The sequence below is a fragment of the Centruroides vittatus genome, unplaced genomic scaffold, assembly GCF_030686945.1.
Source record: "Centruroides vittatus isolate TY-2023 unplaced genomic scaffold, ASM3068694v2 contig_620, whole genome shotgun sequence".
Taxonomy (NCBI): domain Eukaryota; kingdom Metazoa; phylum Arthropoda; class Arachnida; order Scorpiones; family Buthidae; genus Centruroides; species Centruroides vittatus.
Window position 1 is genome coordinate 3,575,673 of NW_027122381.1, and position 17,247 is coordinate 3,592,919.

Sequence of the window (17,247 nt, forward strand, 5' to 3'; positions counted from 1 at the left end):
CCATTATAGCATACTTTGCTTTTGTTGATAACAGCCTAACAGTTCATTCCTTTTAACACATTGAAATAATACAGTTAAATTTGTCAATAATGGAATCAAACAGGACCAAGCAATTCTTCTGTAGTAGATAGGTTTCTGCTATATACTGATTACCTACTACAGGTATCTTTTGATTAACATGGTTAATTAATTTCTCGATTCTACTGCATAAATAAAATCATGATAATCACCTAGAGTAGAATAGAGTGGTACCTTGGTATTTGATGGAACAATCACCTGCTAGAACAAATTTTTGGTTAATAATAAATATTTTTATTTTAACTAATTTTGTCATTTGTAAAAAGTTTTCTACAATAAAAATGAGTAACTGTATTTAAAAATAAAATGAAACCTTAGAGCTTAACTTTCTCAGAAAAAAATTATACTCAATCCAGTTTTTCACTTAGTGCGTGCAGAACACAATTGTCGTCATGTTTTACAACAATTTCAAGTGGATGAAGTGTTCGGCAACATGTTTCTGTGACACTAAAATCTGTTACAAGTTCGTGAGTTGTTATTCATTGATTTTTAACTCTGTTTTCCTGCAATTTCTTTTTATCAGTAACTTTTGGGCAGCTTGTATGTTTTGTTTCCTTTAGTTCAAAACTTTCCGAACAAAACTATCAAAACCATATTTGACGTATTCAAAGTTTAGGAGCATCTTCCCCGTACACACTATTACTATTTTTTACTGTTTGTATAGCATTATATCCTTTAGGAAATTTAAGAAGGATAATATGCCCGATATGCATTTTGACTTGATTGTATTCAAATAAAATATGATGTAAAATGTTTAAAATAAGCTTTTAAACAAAGAATACAATCTCATATATTAATACTAATTAATGTGTTAAATTTCACAACTGTTATAATTAAATCACATAAATTACACAAGAAACTTTTCTGTTTCCAGCAAAATATATAGAGAAACAAACATTTTCCGTCTGATTAATAAGCGTACATTAGATTCACTTACATTCTTAATTAACATTCTTTCTTGCCTGCCATGTATTTTATGTATATATTTTAGTTATAGTTATTATTTGTAGACCTTACCAAAATGTTCTCTGCCTTTCTCTTTTGTCTTTTTTCTTTTTTTTTTGTCTGTCTTTTGTCTGTCTTTTGTCTTGCTTGTTTATTGCCCTCAAGCCAATAACTTCTAGTCAATAAACTAGCTAGACAAAAGAAACCCAGTGGAAATGGAAGGTGAGTTGTACATAATAGGTAGATGGAGGAGCAGGGACATTGTTTTTCTCTTGGAGATGCTTGTATGTACAGAAGGAAAGCTTGAGAAGAAGCTTATCAGGTCTTGGTAACAATAAAGTTTGAGATTGGGACCACAAAATCACTAACAGAAAGAAAATCCAATGATAGGAAGGATTGCCCAACATGGAATCATTCCAAGTTTACATTTAGAGAGAGAACATTATCATTATCATTTACCATTTTGGACTTAGATACCTCTCTCACTTTGGCTCTTCTGATTTTTCCTGCCTATTCCATACTTCTGTCTTCTCTAGCTTTAGGATAGTTTTAAGATAGACTTTTAAGATTATGAGTTGATGCATAAAATAGTTGTTGAAACTTTGTAATGGAAATTGCAAAATAAACATGTTATTTTTCATGACATATGTGCTGTGTTCATTTACAAACTTACATAAAAGAATAAATTTTCACATACATTTCATTGTATGATTTTGTTATAGTTTTTAAGTTCATATTGATGCCATATTTACATGTAAGCTTTTATTATATGTTTAACTAAATGAAACAGAAAAGGAAATCCTGTAAGTAAGAAAAATTTATCTATAGTGATATTGAACATACTCTTCCTCCCCTGACTACTCTCTTGTTGGCCCATATCCAATCTCTTTACAGACAGCTGTAAAAGTAAGAAACAAAGGGTTGTAAAAGGGGAGAAGGTAGAGTTAAACAAGGGTAGATGAAGAGTTATAAAAAATTAAGAGGACAAATGTGGAAGAACAGTAGAGAGAGAGAGTGAAGGAAGGAGTAGTAGTAAAGTTCAAAAATATTTTACTGTTTCAATTTAGTACGACGAACCGACAGGAGGGAATCCGTGAATGTAGATTGGATTCTCTACATAATCATGTATTGTTTTTAAACATTTTTACCATTATAAGTAACAGGTTCTGCTTCCAGAGGAAATGAAACTTATCACACATTAAAACAAACTCTTGAGTTGGAAACATTTTTACATTTTTAAGAGAAGATATCATTATGGGTAGAAATAGTATTGAAGTTGCTTAAATAAAACAGTATAAAATTTTACTATAATTTGTTCTTATTACAATTTATTGTGTTTATTCGAATTTTGTATGAAGAAAAACATTAGATGAGCATATAAAAATTCTTCTAATATACTAAAAAGCATAAATTATATATCTTTTTATTTTCATGAATTTGAAGAACTTATGTATTTTGCACTAAATCAATTTTGATAAATAAATTTTGAACAAAGTGATGACATTCAGAATATCGTTAACTCAAAAATATACATATTCTCGAAATAAAAATTTTTTTAAATGCACTCACAACAGCCGTAAATGAACGGGTTTTAAAATTTAATTCGTTCATTCACGGTCGTTGTGAGTGTATTTACTTATATTACCGGGTTTCGTTGATGTATTTTTGTTAAAAATTTTTTTTATTTCTAAACCAAAATGCTGATTGAATTTAATAAATACAACTCCATTTTGATTAGTTATTTGAAGAAGTTAGTTGGAGATGCTTTCAATGAGGTTCTGCAAAGTAGAATCATCTATTTTGTTTAAAGCCAGCATTATAGCATTGAGAAGTTCTTCTTTGTCATTTCATTGCTAATTATTTTTGGAAACTTTTTCACTAAAATATTTTAGTGATTTTTTATGCAGGGTTCCTATGCACCTGAAAAGTCAGGGATTTTCATTAGTGTTCGAAATAAGTCACGGGAAGTCAGGATTTGTCGAAATGTGAAAGTATTGGGAAAAATCGGGGAATTTGTTTTCACAGCTGTCTTGTTGACTTTTTTGCTCACAACATGGTTGATCAAGTGTAGCTGTCTGCAAACAACAATAAAAAAATGTGGTGCAATGCAACTTACAAAAAGGGGTGCAGAATATTATCAGGACCCAAAATTTCTTTCAAACATACACAGAATTTTCCAAAAAATTATTGCACACAGAATGAAACCATAATTTTTGAACCAATTAATAATTCAAATTAAATCATTTTGTATCTATGGTATTTATTTCTGTTATTTTTATTATACACCAATCAAAGCCGAATATAATCGGGCGAGAAATGGCTATAATACTAATAATTTAATAGACAATTTGGCATTAGAGGTAGACGTTAGGTGCCATCTCTTAATAAATTTAATAATTAGAATTAATTAAATAATTTAAATAATAATTTAGAATTACTGGAAGAAAAGAATCTGCCCGAAACGGGACTCGAACCTGCAACTTCTGCCATCCGTGCAGACACGTTACCAGTTATGCTACCCCGACCTTTGGCTCGATCTTCTCTTCCAGCATATATAAGCTATAACCATCGTTGGTTATTACAATGCCTGGGGATGCATTCAGCATCCACGACGTGCTACCCAAGGCACTCAACTGGCCATTGCAAACCCCGGTAAGGCATATATAAATAATCAAACATCTTTACTACACCCGATACATGTAAAGCTATACACCAACCAAAGCCTGATTATATTCGACTTTGGTTGGTGTATAGCTTTACATGTATCAGGTGTAGTAAAGATGTTTGAAACAAAAATAAAGGTAACTAATCAATTTTAAAAAATGTTTGTCTTGTTAAAAATTTGTTCCATTTCCTTGTATTCTAAATCATTCAGTTCAGTATGTGAAAGTTCGTAAATCTGAGGATAGTTATTAAATATGACCAAAAATATTAGTTACTAGCTGATGAGCCCGGCATTGCTCGGACAAAAAGTAACGATATCAAAGATTGAGATTATTAGATTATAGCCGATCTTACCTATTTTCACCGAGTGCAAGAATTAGGTCCCTCCTCTTCCGAGACTAATTAGAAAATTTTTAGATACCTGCTTACCACATTGGGATAACAATAATTAAGACTTGCTGCAACCACTAACCGGTGCGTAGTACCACTAAGTGATGAATAATAAACATTTTTTTTGGTTCTTTTTAAGGTTTACTAAATTTGAAAAATAAGCTGGATCTTCCAGAATCATTCATAAATATAAATTTGAATATAAAATTAAACATTAAGACGAAGAGTTTGAATAAAGTGAACTTATGCGCATGCGCTCCCCATGTCAACCTTATATTTGATGGAATACTAAATATCATTGAGAATTTTTAGAAGGGTTTAAAAATATGTTTTATTTCCAGCATAAATGCAAAAAAGGCATCTAAAATAGTACAGTAGAAGCTGAGTTCTTCTGGGTAATTCTTAACCCTCTCTCTCTTCCTCATGGTGGGAATTTCGAAAAATCCCTTTTTAATGTGCATTCTCCTGACATTCCCTATTAAAACGCAATCGAACATGCAAAAAACAACATTTAAAATAGTGTAATGGAAGCTGAGTTTTTCACAGTAAGCCTTAATCCTGTTCCTCTCTCCCGCAGGGATTTCGAAAAAACCCTTCTTAGTGTATGTTCTCATGATGTACCCTGTGTACCAAATTTCAACTTTCAACTCCTAACCATTTGGGCTCTGTGATTATTATTATTCTGTTGGGTGTAGTGGACTATACTCAGTTGACACCAATGGCTGTGTACTATGCCAGACCAAAGTCAAGGCATGGCAATCAAAACAAAACTAAAATTAAATTAGTGTTTCAGAGTTTGTGTCTGTATTCAGAAATTTCCTAACAATATGGCATGTATTCAATATATTGGCCTTCTGTAGTGTGATGTATTTCTATTCAATTGTAATGTGCCCAGGCTTTTGTCAGTGTGTGTGGTATGACACCTGTAGAGGAGAGAACAACAGGTACAATAATCACCCTATCCATCCTCCACAGATGCTTTATTTCCTGGGCGAGTTCTGTGTACTTGCTAAATTTTTCAGTGCATGCGTTTTGTATATTGTGAGTGTTTGGAATGGATATGTCTATAATGTATGTGATTTTATTGTGTTTTTCAATCAGTGTGATGCTTGGTCTGTTGTGGTAAATTGTTTTATCTGTGATTATGGCTCTGTCGTAGTACATTTTGTGCGTGTTGTTTTCCAATACTGTCTGTGGAATGTATTTGTAGTATGGTTTGTGGATGTCTACTAATTTGTGTTTCTTTGCAAGCTCTTGGTGTATTACATTTGCTACTTGATTATGTCTGTGTAAATAATCAGTCTGTGCCAAGAGCTTGCAACCAGAGGTGATGTGTTGTATAGTTTCTGGCATGATGTGACATTTTCTGCATGTGTCATTTGTGAGTGTTGCATCTTTGAGTATGTGTTTTCTGTAGTTTTTAGTATTTATGACCTGATCCTGTATGGCAATCATGAATTTTTCCATCTCCCCAAAGAGGAATCTCCGAGCTAACCGGCTGTTTGACGCAGTTTTGTCAACAATATCCTGGGCCAGATCATAAGGATGTTTGCCATGGAGTGCCTTTCGAGCTCACGATTGCTTAATGGTGTCTATGCTTTTTATATGTTGTGTTGTGTCCATATGATGTGAGTGTAAGTTTAATGGTGTGTTATTCGAGTCTGCTAGAGTTACTGCTTTATGTAATTGTGATGTTTCTTGTTTTCTGTAGAAAAATTCTTGCAGTGACTGTATTTGTTTGTAGTGAAGGTTAACTATGTCAATCAGGCCACGTCCGCCATCTTTACGTGGAAGGGTTAGTCTTTGTATAGCAGATTTAGGATGATGTTGTTTATGCTTAGTAAGTGTAGTTCTTGTTTTCCTTTGGAGTTGCTCAAGATCTGTGTGAGTCCAATGTATAACTCCAAAAGAATATGTGAGTACTGGAATGACATACGTGTTTATTGCTTTGTCTGTATGTTTTGCATTTAACTGTGTTCTGAGAATAGCATTTAAACTACTTTGGTATTCTTTAATTAATCTTTGCTTCATTTGTGTATGTTCTGTTAGTTTGTCCTGTTGGAATCCTGAATACTTGTAGAACTCGCCCTCTTCCATGGATTCAATAACGTCTCCATTTCCAAGCGCAAAACCTTCTTTCTTCAGGATTTTTTTTTTATGTGAAGTGTTTTGCATTTATCTATGCCAAATTGCATTTGTATGTCCTTGATGTATGAATGTGTGATTTGTAGGAGTTCTCAAAGTTGTTATTGTGTGGATTCATAAAGTTTTATGTCATCCATGTACATGAGATGTGACAGTGTAAACTGTGTTGTTTTTTCATGTCTGATATTGTAACCATATTGCGTGTCGTTTAACATGTTGGATAATGGGTTCAAGGCTAGGCAGAACCAGAGAGGACTCAAGGAATCTTTTTGAAAAATTTCTCGCCTAATAAAAATTTGGTTTGTTTGTATGGAAGTGTTATGAACCCTGAGATGTGGTGTTGTTCTCCAGTGCTGCATGGTGTTTTGGAAGAATGTAATGAGTGATGGATGTATTTTGTACATGTGTAGAATATGTAGCAGCCAACTGTGTGGAACACTGTCGAATGCTTTTCTGTAGTCTATATATGCCATGTGTATGTTTCTGTGTTGTTTGTGTGCTTGCCGTAGAATGACCGAATCTATGAGTAACTGTTCTTTGCAACCCCTGTGATTTCTACGGCAACCTTTTTGTTGTTCCGTGAGAATGTCGTGTTTTTCAATATGTTTGTATATTTTGTTTGCGATACAGGATGTCAATAATTTGTAGAGTGTTGGAAGACATGTAATTGGTCTATATTATGTGGGGTTTGTGGTATTGTTGTTTTTAGGTTTCATGTAGGTGATGCCCTGAGTAAGAAAATTTGGCATGTCTTGTGGATTGATGATGATGTGTGTTAGGTGTTTAGCTAGTTCCTGGTGCAGTGATGTAATCTTTTTGTACAAGAAATTGTAAACGTTGTCTACACCAGGTGTCTTCCAGTTGTGTGTTCTGTTAACAGTGTATTGGAAATCATGTATGTTTATTTCAGCACAGGGCATAGTTGGTATGTAGTGCAAGTTTCTCTTCTCCTCCTCGATCCAGCCTGCATTAGCATTGTGCGTGACAGCACTGGACCAAAGAGAAGACCAATAAGTTGTGAGTTTTTCTTCTGTTGGTGTGCCACTGTGCTGTGTATCAGTGTTTGCTTTGTTATTAATATGTCTGTAAAAGAGTTTTTCATTGTTTGTAACTAATTTATTTTGTTGTTTTCGTAGTGTACATGTTTTGTATCGTTTGAGTCTACGTGCTTTGGTAGCAAGTTTTTGTTTTAGTGTATCAATGTATTCTGTAATGCGTGTGTTGTGATGTTCGTGTTTTGTGTGTGTTTTTATTTTCTCGAAAATGTTTTTGAGCTGTTTTCTTAATTTGGGTGTTAGGTTGTTTTTAGTGTATTGTGTCAGCTTGCCTAATTGCTGTCTAATGTCATTTATTTGTGTTTCTATTCTTCTCTGCCAGGCAGGCTTGTGATAGAATTGTGTTTTCTGTGTATTTGTCTGTGATTGTACTTTCAGTTTATGGTATGTCACTACTGTGACTGCCCCAGCATGAACTAATGTATGAATGTCTGCGAGTGTAGAAATTGAATGAATGTAGTGTGGTATTAAGTGAGTGTTTACATAATTTAGTGTTTTTCCAACTTCCTTTGACGTGTTGATTTTTGGTATTCGTGGTCGTTGTGTGGGATCTGCGCCTGTATATTTAGTGAATGTTTCCTGAAATATAAGTGAGAGCGTATTAACTAAATCAATGTCTATGTTATCAGTGATGGATGAGGAAGTGTCTGTATGTGAAGTCCCAAAAACGGGTTAACATTAATTATTTATATTAGAAGATTGTTAAAACAAATGTAGAAAATTGTCCATTGTTACAAGGGACAAAAACCGATCAAAGATCGGATTTGACGCGTTAGTCATTTGAAACCGCGACGCATGAAAAAAAAGGAGAAAGATGTCGAAAGACAAAAAGGCCTAATGTAAAATAAAACGCAATAATTGTAATGAGTAATGATTGTAGACGAATGTCCTCCAGTATAGATGGACCTTTGACAAGTCGCTCATATACGAAATTTAGATCATTAAAATTAGGAAAAAATGAAAAGTTAATTATGAAAAGGAACATCACATCGAAGCATTAAATTTCAAAAATCTCTCAGATTAGACAACAATGGGGAAAATATGAGCGCAAGTTTCAACGTTCCATCAATTCTTTCCAACCTGAGTAAACGGAGGGTGTCAAGTAGATTTGTCGAGGTGGTTCTTTCTCGTGACTCGAACAGGGGTCGTTTTTCGCTTGGAAACAAGCGAGGGACCAATCAAGAAGAGAGAAAGGAAGGACGTGGAGCCAATCAACATGAACAATATGAAAAAGAGAGATTGAAGTAATCGCCGAATTGGAAGGACAAGAGATTTTTTCCGAGAGGTTTGAAGGGAGACAAGAGGTGTTCCAAGGTGTCCATCGAAAGGTCCGCCGACGCCAACCGACGAGTCGCTGCCCCGGGGCCTTCTATCGAGCGACGATAGGAAACACATCGGCGCAAAAACGTTCGAACGTTTACCTTTGTAACGATCTGTGCATAGTGTGAGTTGTTTTATGTTTAAATAAACGGGTTTCTTTGTGAGACACTTATTGTCTGTGTCATCCTCCCTCACACCCACACGCGAACGACCCTAGACCATCCTGTCGCGGGATTAACGACTCCCCCTAAAGGTCGGCGAACTTACATGTAGTATCATTAGTGGTAATTGTTGTATGTGTTATTATCAATGCTTGTTGCTGGATTATCCTGACAGGTTACGTAATCTTCATTAATGTTAGATGTTTCTGTCTGTTGATATATTTGATCAGCAACCTGTTGTTTGATAAGTTCAAGTGTTGTTTCTGGAATAAGGTTGTTGTGTATAATTGTTCTTTTTTGATCAACAACCCTTTGTTCGGTGACAGTGAGATGAGGATACTGTTGTGTGAATCTATGGTGTAGTTGTTGTCTGTATTCTGTCATGTTTGTTTTGAGTTTTGTGATTGTGTAGTAAGTACGGATGATAAACTCGTTCATTTCTACTGTCCATTTCATCCGTTGGCGTGGTTTTCCAGCCTTTGTGGTCTGCGGATGCATTGCCACAGAAACACCAAGACTGGGTTGGTTCCTCACATCTGTTGAGGGCATTGCAGTAGCCATGCTTGGGTCGGTGCTGCTTTTGCCACCGGTAACCAAGGGAGACTGTGGCCTATTTTTCGAACGTGAGCCTCTGCCTAACCCACGAACGCGGACCTTGTTAACCCGGGCGACGTCTGAGCCGGTATTACACTTTGATCTAGTTATTACTATAATAAATATCTCCACAGAATGTGGGTGTGGTCACTCTTAGCTTCATTTCTCCCCATAGACCTTACTGGCATGGGTGTCCCTACCAGGAGCTTGTGCTCCAGCCTGCATTGCCCTATGGATCAGTAAAATTACTGGGCTTCTTTACCACGACTAGGTGGTGACCACGGGAGAGTTATTATTATTATTATTATCATTATTATTATTATTATTATTATCAATTCATTTTGATTACATTATAAGATTAAAAGTTTTTGCTTTTCTGGAATGTTAAGTACTTAGTACTTTATTTTAGATATTATTTTTTATTTTAATGAAAGCTTATGATAATTATGTACTGTACCTGTCAAAGAATCATTTTGTTTATTTGCTTTAATTAGCAGTCTGCTTGCATCTTTACATCATGATGCCAAGATTTGTTTATTTTGAAGTATATGTAATAAATTTTCATTTGAAATAATTATTTTAGTTTTTTTCTTTATGTGAATAATTCATATTTCATTCATTTTAGTACTTTTTATATTTGCAGAATGTTCAGAGAATTGTTATAGTTGTTTTGATTTCCATCATTGTAACTACTGCAAAGAAGGATTTTATTTGAAACATAAAATATGTGTTCGTAGCTGTGGAACTAGTTATTTCATAGATGAAGAATTACGGAGCTGTGAATGTAAGAAAAATTATTATTATAAATTTTTTTAAATCAGAAATTGTAACATTAGCTCATCATGAAAATATCATTTATATGGAGTTTGGACAAAATAATGTGAATACTTGATATAAAAATAGTTATATGTAGCAATATCTTAATTAAATTTGTTTAGTCGCTGTATATGTTTAATAGGTGGTTGTCTCTTTAATCCGAAAACATTCGGTAGACTAACTTACAGCTGTACAGGCTTAAAACTTTTTTATTGGTTCTTCATCAAATGCATTTCAGACCAGTTTTATGAGTCTTGGTCCCTCATCAGTGCTACAGGAAAACAAAGGTTTTTATTAACATGGGTGACGCGAGTACGTACATAATAAGATTTACAAAAATTCTTTAAAAAACATTTTAACTAAATACATTTTTTATATACCTTTTTCGTATACTCTTTATTAACAATACATTGCTTACTGGTATCTGTTTTCATATTCGTTTTTTAATTCCTATTTTCCCTTGTATTTACAGTAGTACTATAATTATAAAGTTTTCTTATATAAAATCTTTTACAAAGATCTGTGTAACTAATATAGAGTTTTCTAAAATTAAATACGTACTTACTATTTTTTCGGATGTATTTCAAACATTTTACAGCAAATTTTGGTCCTATAAATATACACTTAAGCTACGACTAATAGTTTTATGTGTGGCACCCTACTGCAAAAACGTTCTAGTATTGTAAAAAGCGCAATGCTTTGCGAACAACCTTAAGTGTATATTTATAGGACCAAAATTTGCTGTAAAATGTTTGAAATACATCCGAAAAAATAGTAAGTACGTATTTAATTTTAGAAAACTCTATATTAGTTACACAGATCTTTGTAAAAGATTTTATATAAGAAAACTTTATAATTATAGTACTACTGTAAATACAAGGGAAAATAGGAATTAAAAAACGAATATGAAAACAGATACCAGTAAGCAATGTATTGTTAATAAAGAGTATACGAAAAAGGTATATAAAAAATGTATTTAGTTAAAATGTTTTTTAAAGAATTTTTGTAAATCTTATTATGTACGTACTCGCATCACCCATGTTAATAAAAACCTTTGTTTTCCTGTAGCACTGATGAGGGACCAGGACTCATAAAACTGGTCTGAAATGCATTTGATGAAGAACCAATAAAAAAGTTTTAAGTCTGTACAGCTGTAAGTTAGTCTACCGAATGTTTTCGGATTAAAGAGACAACCACCTATTAGCAATATCTTGGCATTTACTGGGGCCCATTGTTCAGGGATCAGGGCACAACATCATGTTGAACTTTGGAAAGAGTAACTATGTCCCATAGTACAAGTTTTGTTTCAAACTGGAGAAATATTATTCTAAGACAATAATGTGGCAAACCACACTGTTAAATCTATCCAGTCCTGCTTTAATGAACATCAAGAAGTTCAACATTTTCCTTGGACTTTACAATCATTTGATCTGAACATTGTGGATTTATTCATTGTGAAAAATCTTAGAGGCAAAGGTGTGCAGCAGGTTTCTTCCTCCAGACACTTTTGGAACCTGAGTCTACTGTTGAAGAATGGGGACACGTTACCCTAGGCAGTATCCATAATCTTTATTTGTCTATTTTATGTCAGTTAAACAAGTTAAAGATTGTACTATAAGTGAAAGGCAGTCCAATCTCATATCAAAATAACATAACCCATTTAGCTTCATGTCACTGGGTGTTCACATTAGTTTGTCCAATCCTGTATCCTGTGTATGTATATATATATATATATATATAATGTCTTGTATTGTGAATGATTCTTACTGGAAGTAAAAAATTAGTATACTGGTATTTAGTTAGTACCAGTGTACTAATTTTTTATTTCAAGTAATTCCACTTAGTTTATACTACCGATCTTCTGTATATTAACTATTTAATAAAAATTGAAAATATTAAAATAGAATTGATATAACTATAAGTAAATGTTTCTTCTTCCAATCGTGAGACAAGTGATATTTATCACGTCTTTCTTAATTAGCTGCAATTAACAGAGGCTGAGATTAAAACAGTTTACTGTATTTTGCCTACTTAACAATGCATTGTGGATTGGTAATTTTCCAATCTATCTTCAGGTAACAAATTTAAATTTAAAAAAAATTTAAAAAACACATATTAACAAAGAAAACAATTAAAATAAAAAAATTAAATTAAAAAGAAAAAAAATACAAGTATATAAAACAAACCTGACTGCTTCAGTGTCTAAGGTTGTTGTCTCTCTCTAACCAACTTCACATTTGCAACATTTGTTATGATTCTTAATGATGATATAATCATATGTCATCAATTTCCATCCCATTAAGCTATTTAAGTTAATACAATTTTTACACTGGATAATAGCTGTGTTCTTTAAATCTTCTTATATATGTATCATTTTCTTTAAATAAAATTTATTAAAACATAGCCAATCAATCTGGCCAAAAACATTAGTTATCTTCAGGTTAATTGAGATATAAAAATAATGATGTTCTAAAAATAGAGTATATAAATTTGAATACAAATACAATGGAACAAATTCAAATACAAAATTAATGGAAGAATTACAACAATATATATATATATATATACACATACACATACATGTATAAAAATAAAATAAAATAAAACAACAGACAAATATAATATTATATAACATGTAATAATATCGTATAAAATATACAAAAAAATGTAACAAATGCAAAAATAAAATGAAGGCACAAATTATGAGCTCTTGAAAACTTTTTAACTAAGTACTTTCATGCAGATTTCTGCACTCGTCGCTAAGTCGGGGAATGCACGGACTTAACAATATCTGCTTTCTCTCATTTTACTACGGAGCCCTTGGCCTGTGCCATCTGAGATAATACTGTGGCATTGAATCTCTTATTGACATTATATTTGTGCTCCCTCAGTCTGATCTTGAAATTTTTTATAGTAACACCAATATAGTTTTTCTTGTTTCCTAATTTCATGTATTCATAAGGAATCCTGTACACTCCTGTTTTTTCTTTTTTATCAATGCTGTCCTTCTCATTCCTTAAATATCTTACACAGGTTTGGAGCTTTTTACAAAATCAATTTGGACTTTTCGCTGTTTGAAATTTCTCTTGTGATGGCTTTTTTACTTCTATCATATGTGAACTTCGTGATTTTACCGATATCGTCACATGGAGCCTTTGCTGTGCTTATTTTGTAGCTTTCGATCAATCCTGTTATCGTATCCTAGAGTTCTGGCAACCAAGTAATATTCTGTTGATCTTCTTCTGTCTATCAGCTACACTTCTATAATACAGAAAGACCCTTCTAATCAGAGCTCGGAAGGCAGCCAGTTTATATTGGTAAGGATCATTCGACTGTGATGGAACGTAAAGCAGGCTATGTGTCGGTTTGACGTACACACTAGTGACCAAATGCCCTTCCTGGAATTCAATATCTATGTCTAAAAAAAATGTATCCTTGAGGAACCTTTCTGTTCAGTCTTCAATTTGAGGCATTATCATTGTTATTGACCTTACCAATAAACTCATCGATATTTTGGTCATTCCTTCATAGTACAAAGACGTCGTCTACATATCTTTTAAAATACTCTATATCGTTCTTGAAATCATAAAGAAGACTTTTTTTTAGTTTTCTCACCACCAGCTCACATGATATTACTGATACTGGACTTCCCATTGGGACTTCTCTTTTTTGTCTGTATGGCTGGCCATTAAGGTGAAAAATGATTCATAACATACGAGACTAGCCAGTTCTACCACCTCATTACTGTAACGTGCTAAATCTGGGTTCTTGTTGAGCATGTATTCTAAAAGTGCTTCCATGCAGAATTTGATTTTAATAGAAGGGTATAAGCTTTCATAGTCCAATACAGTTCCCACGCATCATCCAAGATAAAGCAATAGCTATCGATTTTTTTTCTGACTCTTTATCTGAGGCTAAGCTTATTTATGTGAGGACCGGGTTAAACCGGCCAGTCCGATTTTCAAATTTTATTGTTCAAACCCCCTCGGGAGATAGCGATCAAAATTGGAGATAGCGATCAAGATTCAAAGGATGTGCAGCCTTCCGCCGTCAAACGCGCGTGATGAGTCACGGAGATCGACTCATCACCCTCTGTCGCGATTGGTGATCGCAGCGGACGAGACCTGGAGTATAAAAAAGGGGAGATATCTGAGAACGGGGTCGCTGAAGGTCCGCATAAGACGCTTGACCCGTAGGATCAGTCCCGAGAATCGAGGGCCGAACCCCCGAAGCCACCGAAGCTTGCCGACGACGAGCCGCCAAGCCCAATCCTTCTGCCCATTGCCAGAGCCGAAGAACGACCGACCCTCCTTTCACCGACTGATCCGTTTTACAATTGTTGTCGATACATCAGAATACAAGGTATGATTCCCCCAACATTTGTGAACTCTCTCTCCCACACGATTAGGGACGGGGTGCGTAGATTCTCTGTATTAGGTTCTCTATCTAAATAAATCGTTATTTGTTTTCATCCTGGGTCTGTTTATTTGAATATCGCCATAAACTTATCGTCGAACCCACACACTTCCTCCGCTCGACCTGACCATTAATTACCCAATCTTGACGAGTCGGGATATCATAAAAATTTTGCCATCCTTGACAGTGGGGTGGGTCTTGCCGACCTGTTCGCCGAAAAAAAGGAGGTCTGACTTCGTCCTACCTCCCGGCGTTCCCACATTTACATCAACAGTAAATGATTTTTCAAATAAAATATTAAAAAATCATCACTATTGTCTTTAATGTTTTTTATATATATATATATATATTGGTACATTTTGATCTTTACCCATTAAAAACCATGATTCCAATTTGGGGATCAAGTACTTTAACTCACTTACTAATGCCATCTATCACTGAGGCACAGAAATAGGACATGTATGTCCTCCAACAGTTTTATATACGCACTTAGATTGTTCCACAGATTTTAAAATAATTTTTGAACATGTTTCATACGTTCCATAGGTTTTAAAAATAATTTGTAAATACTGTTCTTTGCATTCCAAGTTCGAATCTTATTGGTTTACAAACACGAGGAAGACCGGAGTATGGTCGAATATGTTAGTTTTCTATTAAAGTGTTAATACTGGACTTTTAAGGTTCTCAAGTGTAAAGTATATTTGTAAGGTCGCTGACCGGTGGTGATAGGAAACTTGAAAGCCCAATTCCCTGCACCAAAGTAAGGTTGCTGGTCTGTTAGGTGGGGATCAGTTAATCCCACATCAGGATGAACTTTAGGGACGTTTGCATGTGGGTGTGGCAGAGGAGGCAATTGACGACAAATGTTTTACAAAAGAAAAAGCCATTTATTTGGTAACATTTATGCTTACATTTATGTGATAGTTCAGTTTTACTTCTTCTTTATCCTTTAGGATGGCAAATGTATATGGGACGAGGATTTTCCGTTTTCTCAAAGCCCTGGGACAGATGAGATGAGATGAGATCGCTGGGTGTTGAAGATGATCGGAGAGTTGCAGAGATGTCTTGGGTGATGACACAATTTACTATATAAAGCACACGGTGAGCTTAATCCAGAGATGACTGTCCTTTGACCTTGAAATTCCGATTTTTATAGTTTTTCTCCCATTATCTGAATTTTGGATTGGTCCCTCGTCCCATTCCTCACTTCCCGATTGGTTTTTCCTTTCTTTCTAGGGGAAAACCGAGACCAACTTGGATCACAATTCAAGGTGTCAAATAGACATCTTTTTGTTGACTATGCTCGGAGATTGTTGATAAAACCATAAAACTCACGCTCATAATTTAGCCTGTTGTTTGTGATTTTTGTCATCTTGGAACTTTAACGATCATACGCGATGTTTTTCTATCCATCAGATCTTTCCCTTTTCTGAATTTGTTTTCCTAGATTGATTATTTATGAGCACTTGAGTCCGAATTCTATACTTGTGTCAGAGTTCTACCTTTCGGTTTGACATTGGCAGATCATTTGACATGTGTTGGAGTTGTCCTGGGACTCATTGTTTACATTTTGTGTCGTTTAGATAAAGAGTTTTTTCTTTCTCTCTCTCTCTTTTATATAATCTATCGTTATAATTTAAACACACAAATTCCGTGATTTATGTGATTTCGGACCTCATCTGGGACCTCACATATTCAGAAAAAAATTTGGCAGTTAATGGGTTAAGATCCTCCTCACTTAATGAGACAATTTTTCTAAAAAATGCAAAAAAAAAACACAATAAATTAAGATTAAAATCCGATAGTACAATTAACTTAAAGTTATCTTACAAGTCTTGTTACATTCAAAATTTACTTTCACGAGTAGCACTATCTACAATTGAATACCATTCTGGGAATACATTTATACCCATATTTAAATTAACCAAATTTACAATTTTTATATCTTAATTTTTTATATAATCTCTTTCATATAAAATTTTAGTATGTTTTTTTTTTCCCATTTCACAATTATATTTTTGTTGATATTGTAATCATGGCAACCATTGTAATTCCTGTTTACTCATGAGTGCATTTTATTGGGAACTATATGGTAATGAAAAGACAACAGATATTAGCACCAACACCAATGAACTTAACTAATATGTACATTTAAAATTACTTGTCACTATCAATAAACTACTAATATATAAATGTTTACCGACAAATGTCTATAAAATACTGTTCCACAAATATTTCTTGACAATATATATATTTATAAATCACTCAAATCTTGGTGTTCTATATACAGGTCCCTGTGCAAAAATCCAAATTCTCTACTTCCTTTCCAGCTCGCTTTGCTCTTTCTGTTTGTCTATTCCATTGATCTATCCTTTTTTCTCTAGTAGTCACCTTGTACGAGAGCAAAGTGAAGTCAGAAGAGTTAAAAAGGCAAAGAGATCTTTTTCCCTCAGTTTCCAAGGTTTTTATCTTCTCTCCCTACTTCCCATCATCTTCCAAACAGGATGTGTTCATAAAAGAAAGTTCTGTTTTACATAGGCTGGAGCACACCTGACAAACTGAGACTATTATAGCCTCTGGTGATAGTGTCCAACTAAGGTTTAAAGACAGTACCAAAGTTGAGAAAAAAATAATATTAAAATAAATGTAATAATAAAATTTTA

The 17,247-nt window shown here is 34.0% G+C and overlaps 1 protein-coding gene across 5 annotated transcripts in view; it reads left to right on the plus strand.

Annotated features, from left to right (window-relative positions):
* LOC136979441 (extracellular matrix organizing protein FRAS1-like) overlaps positions 1–17,247 on the plus strand; it is a 522,959-nt gene that overhangs the window by 223,365 nt on the left and 282,347 nt on the right. For all 5 annotated transcript variants that reach the window (XM_067275439.1, XM_067275436.1, XM_067275435.1 and 2 more), the window contains one exon: positions 9,996–10,136. In XM_067275439.1, the coding sequence (XP_067131540.1) occupies positions 9,996–10,136 (141 nt within the window). The remainder of the gene's footprint in view (positions 1–9,995; positions 10,137–17,247) is intronic.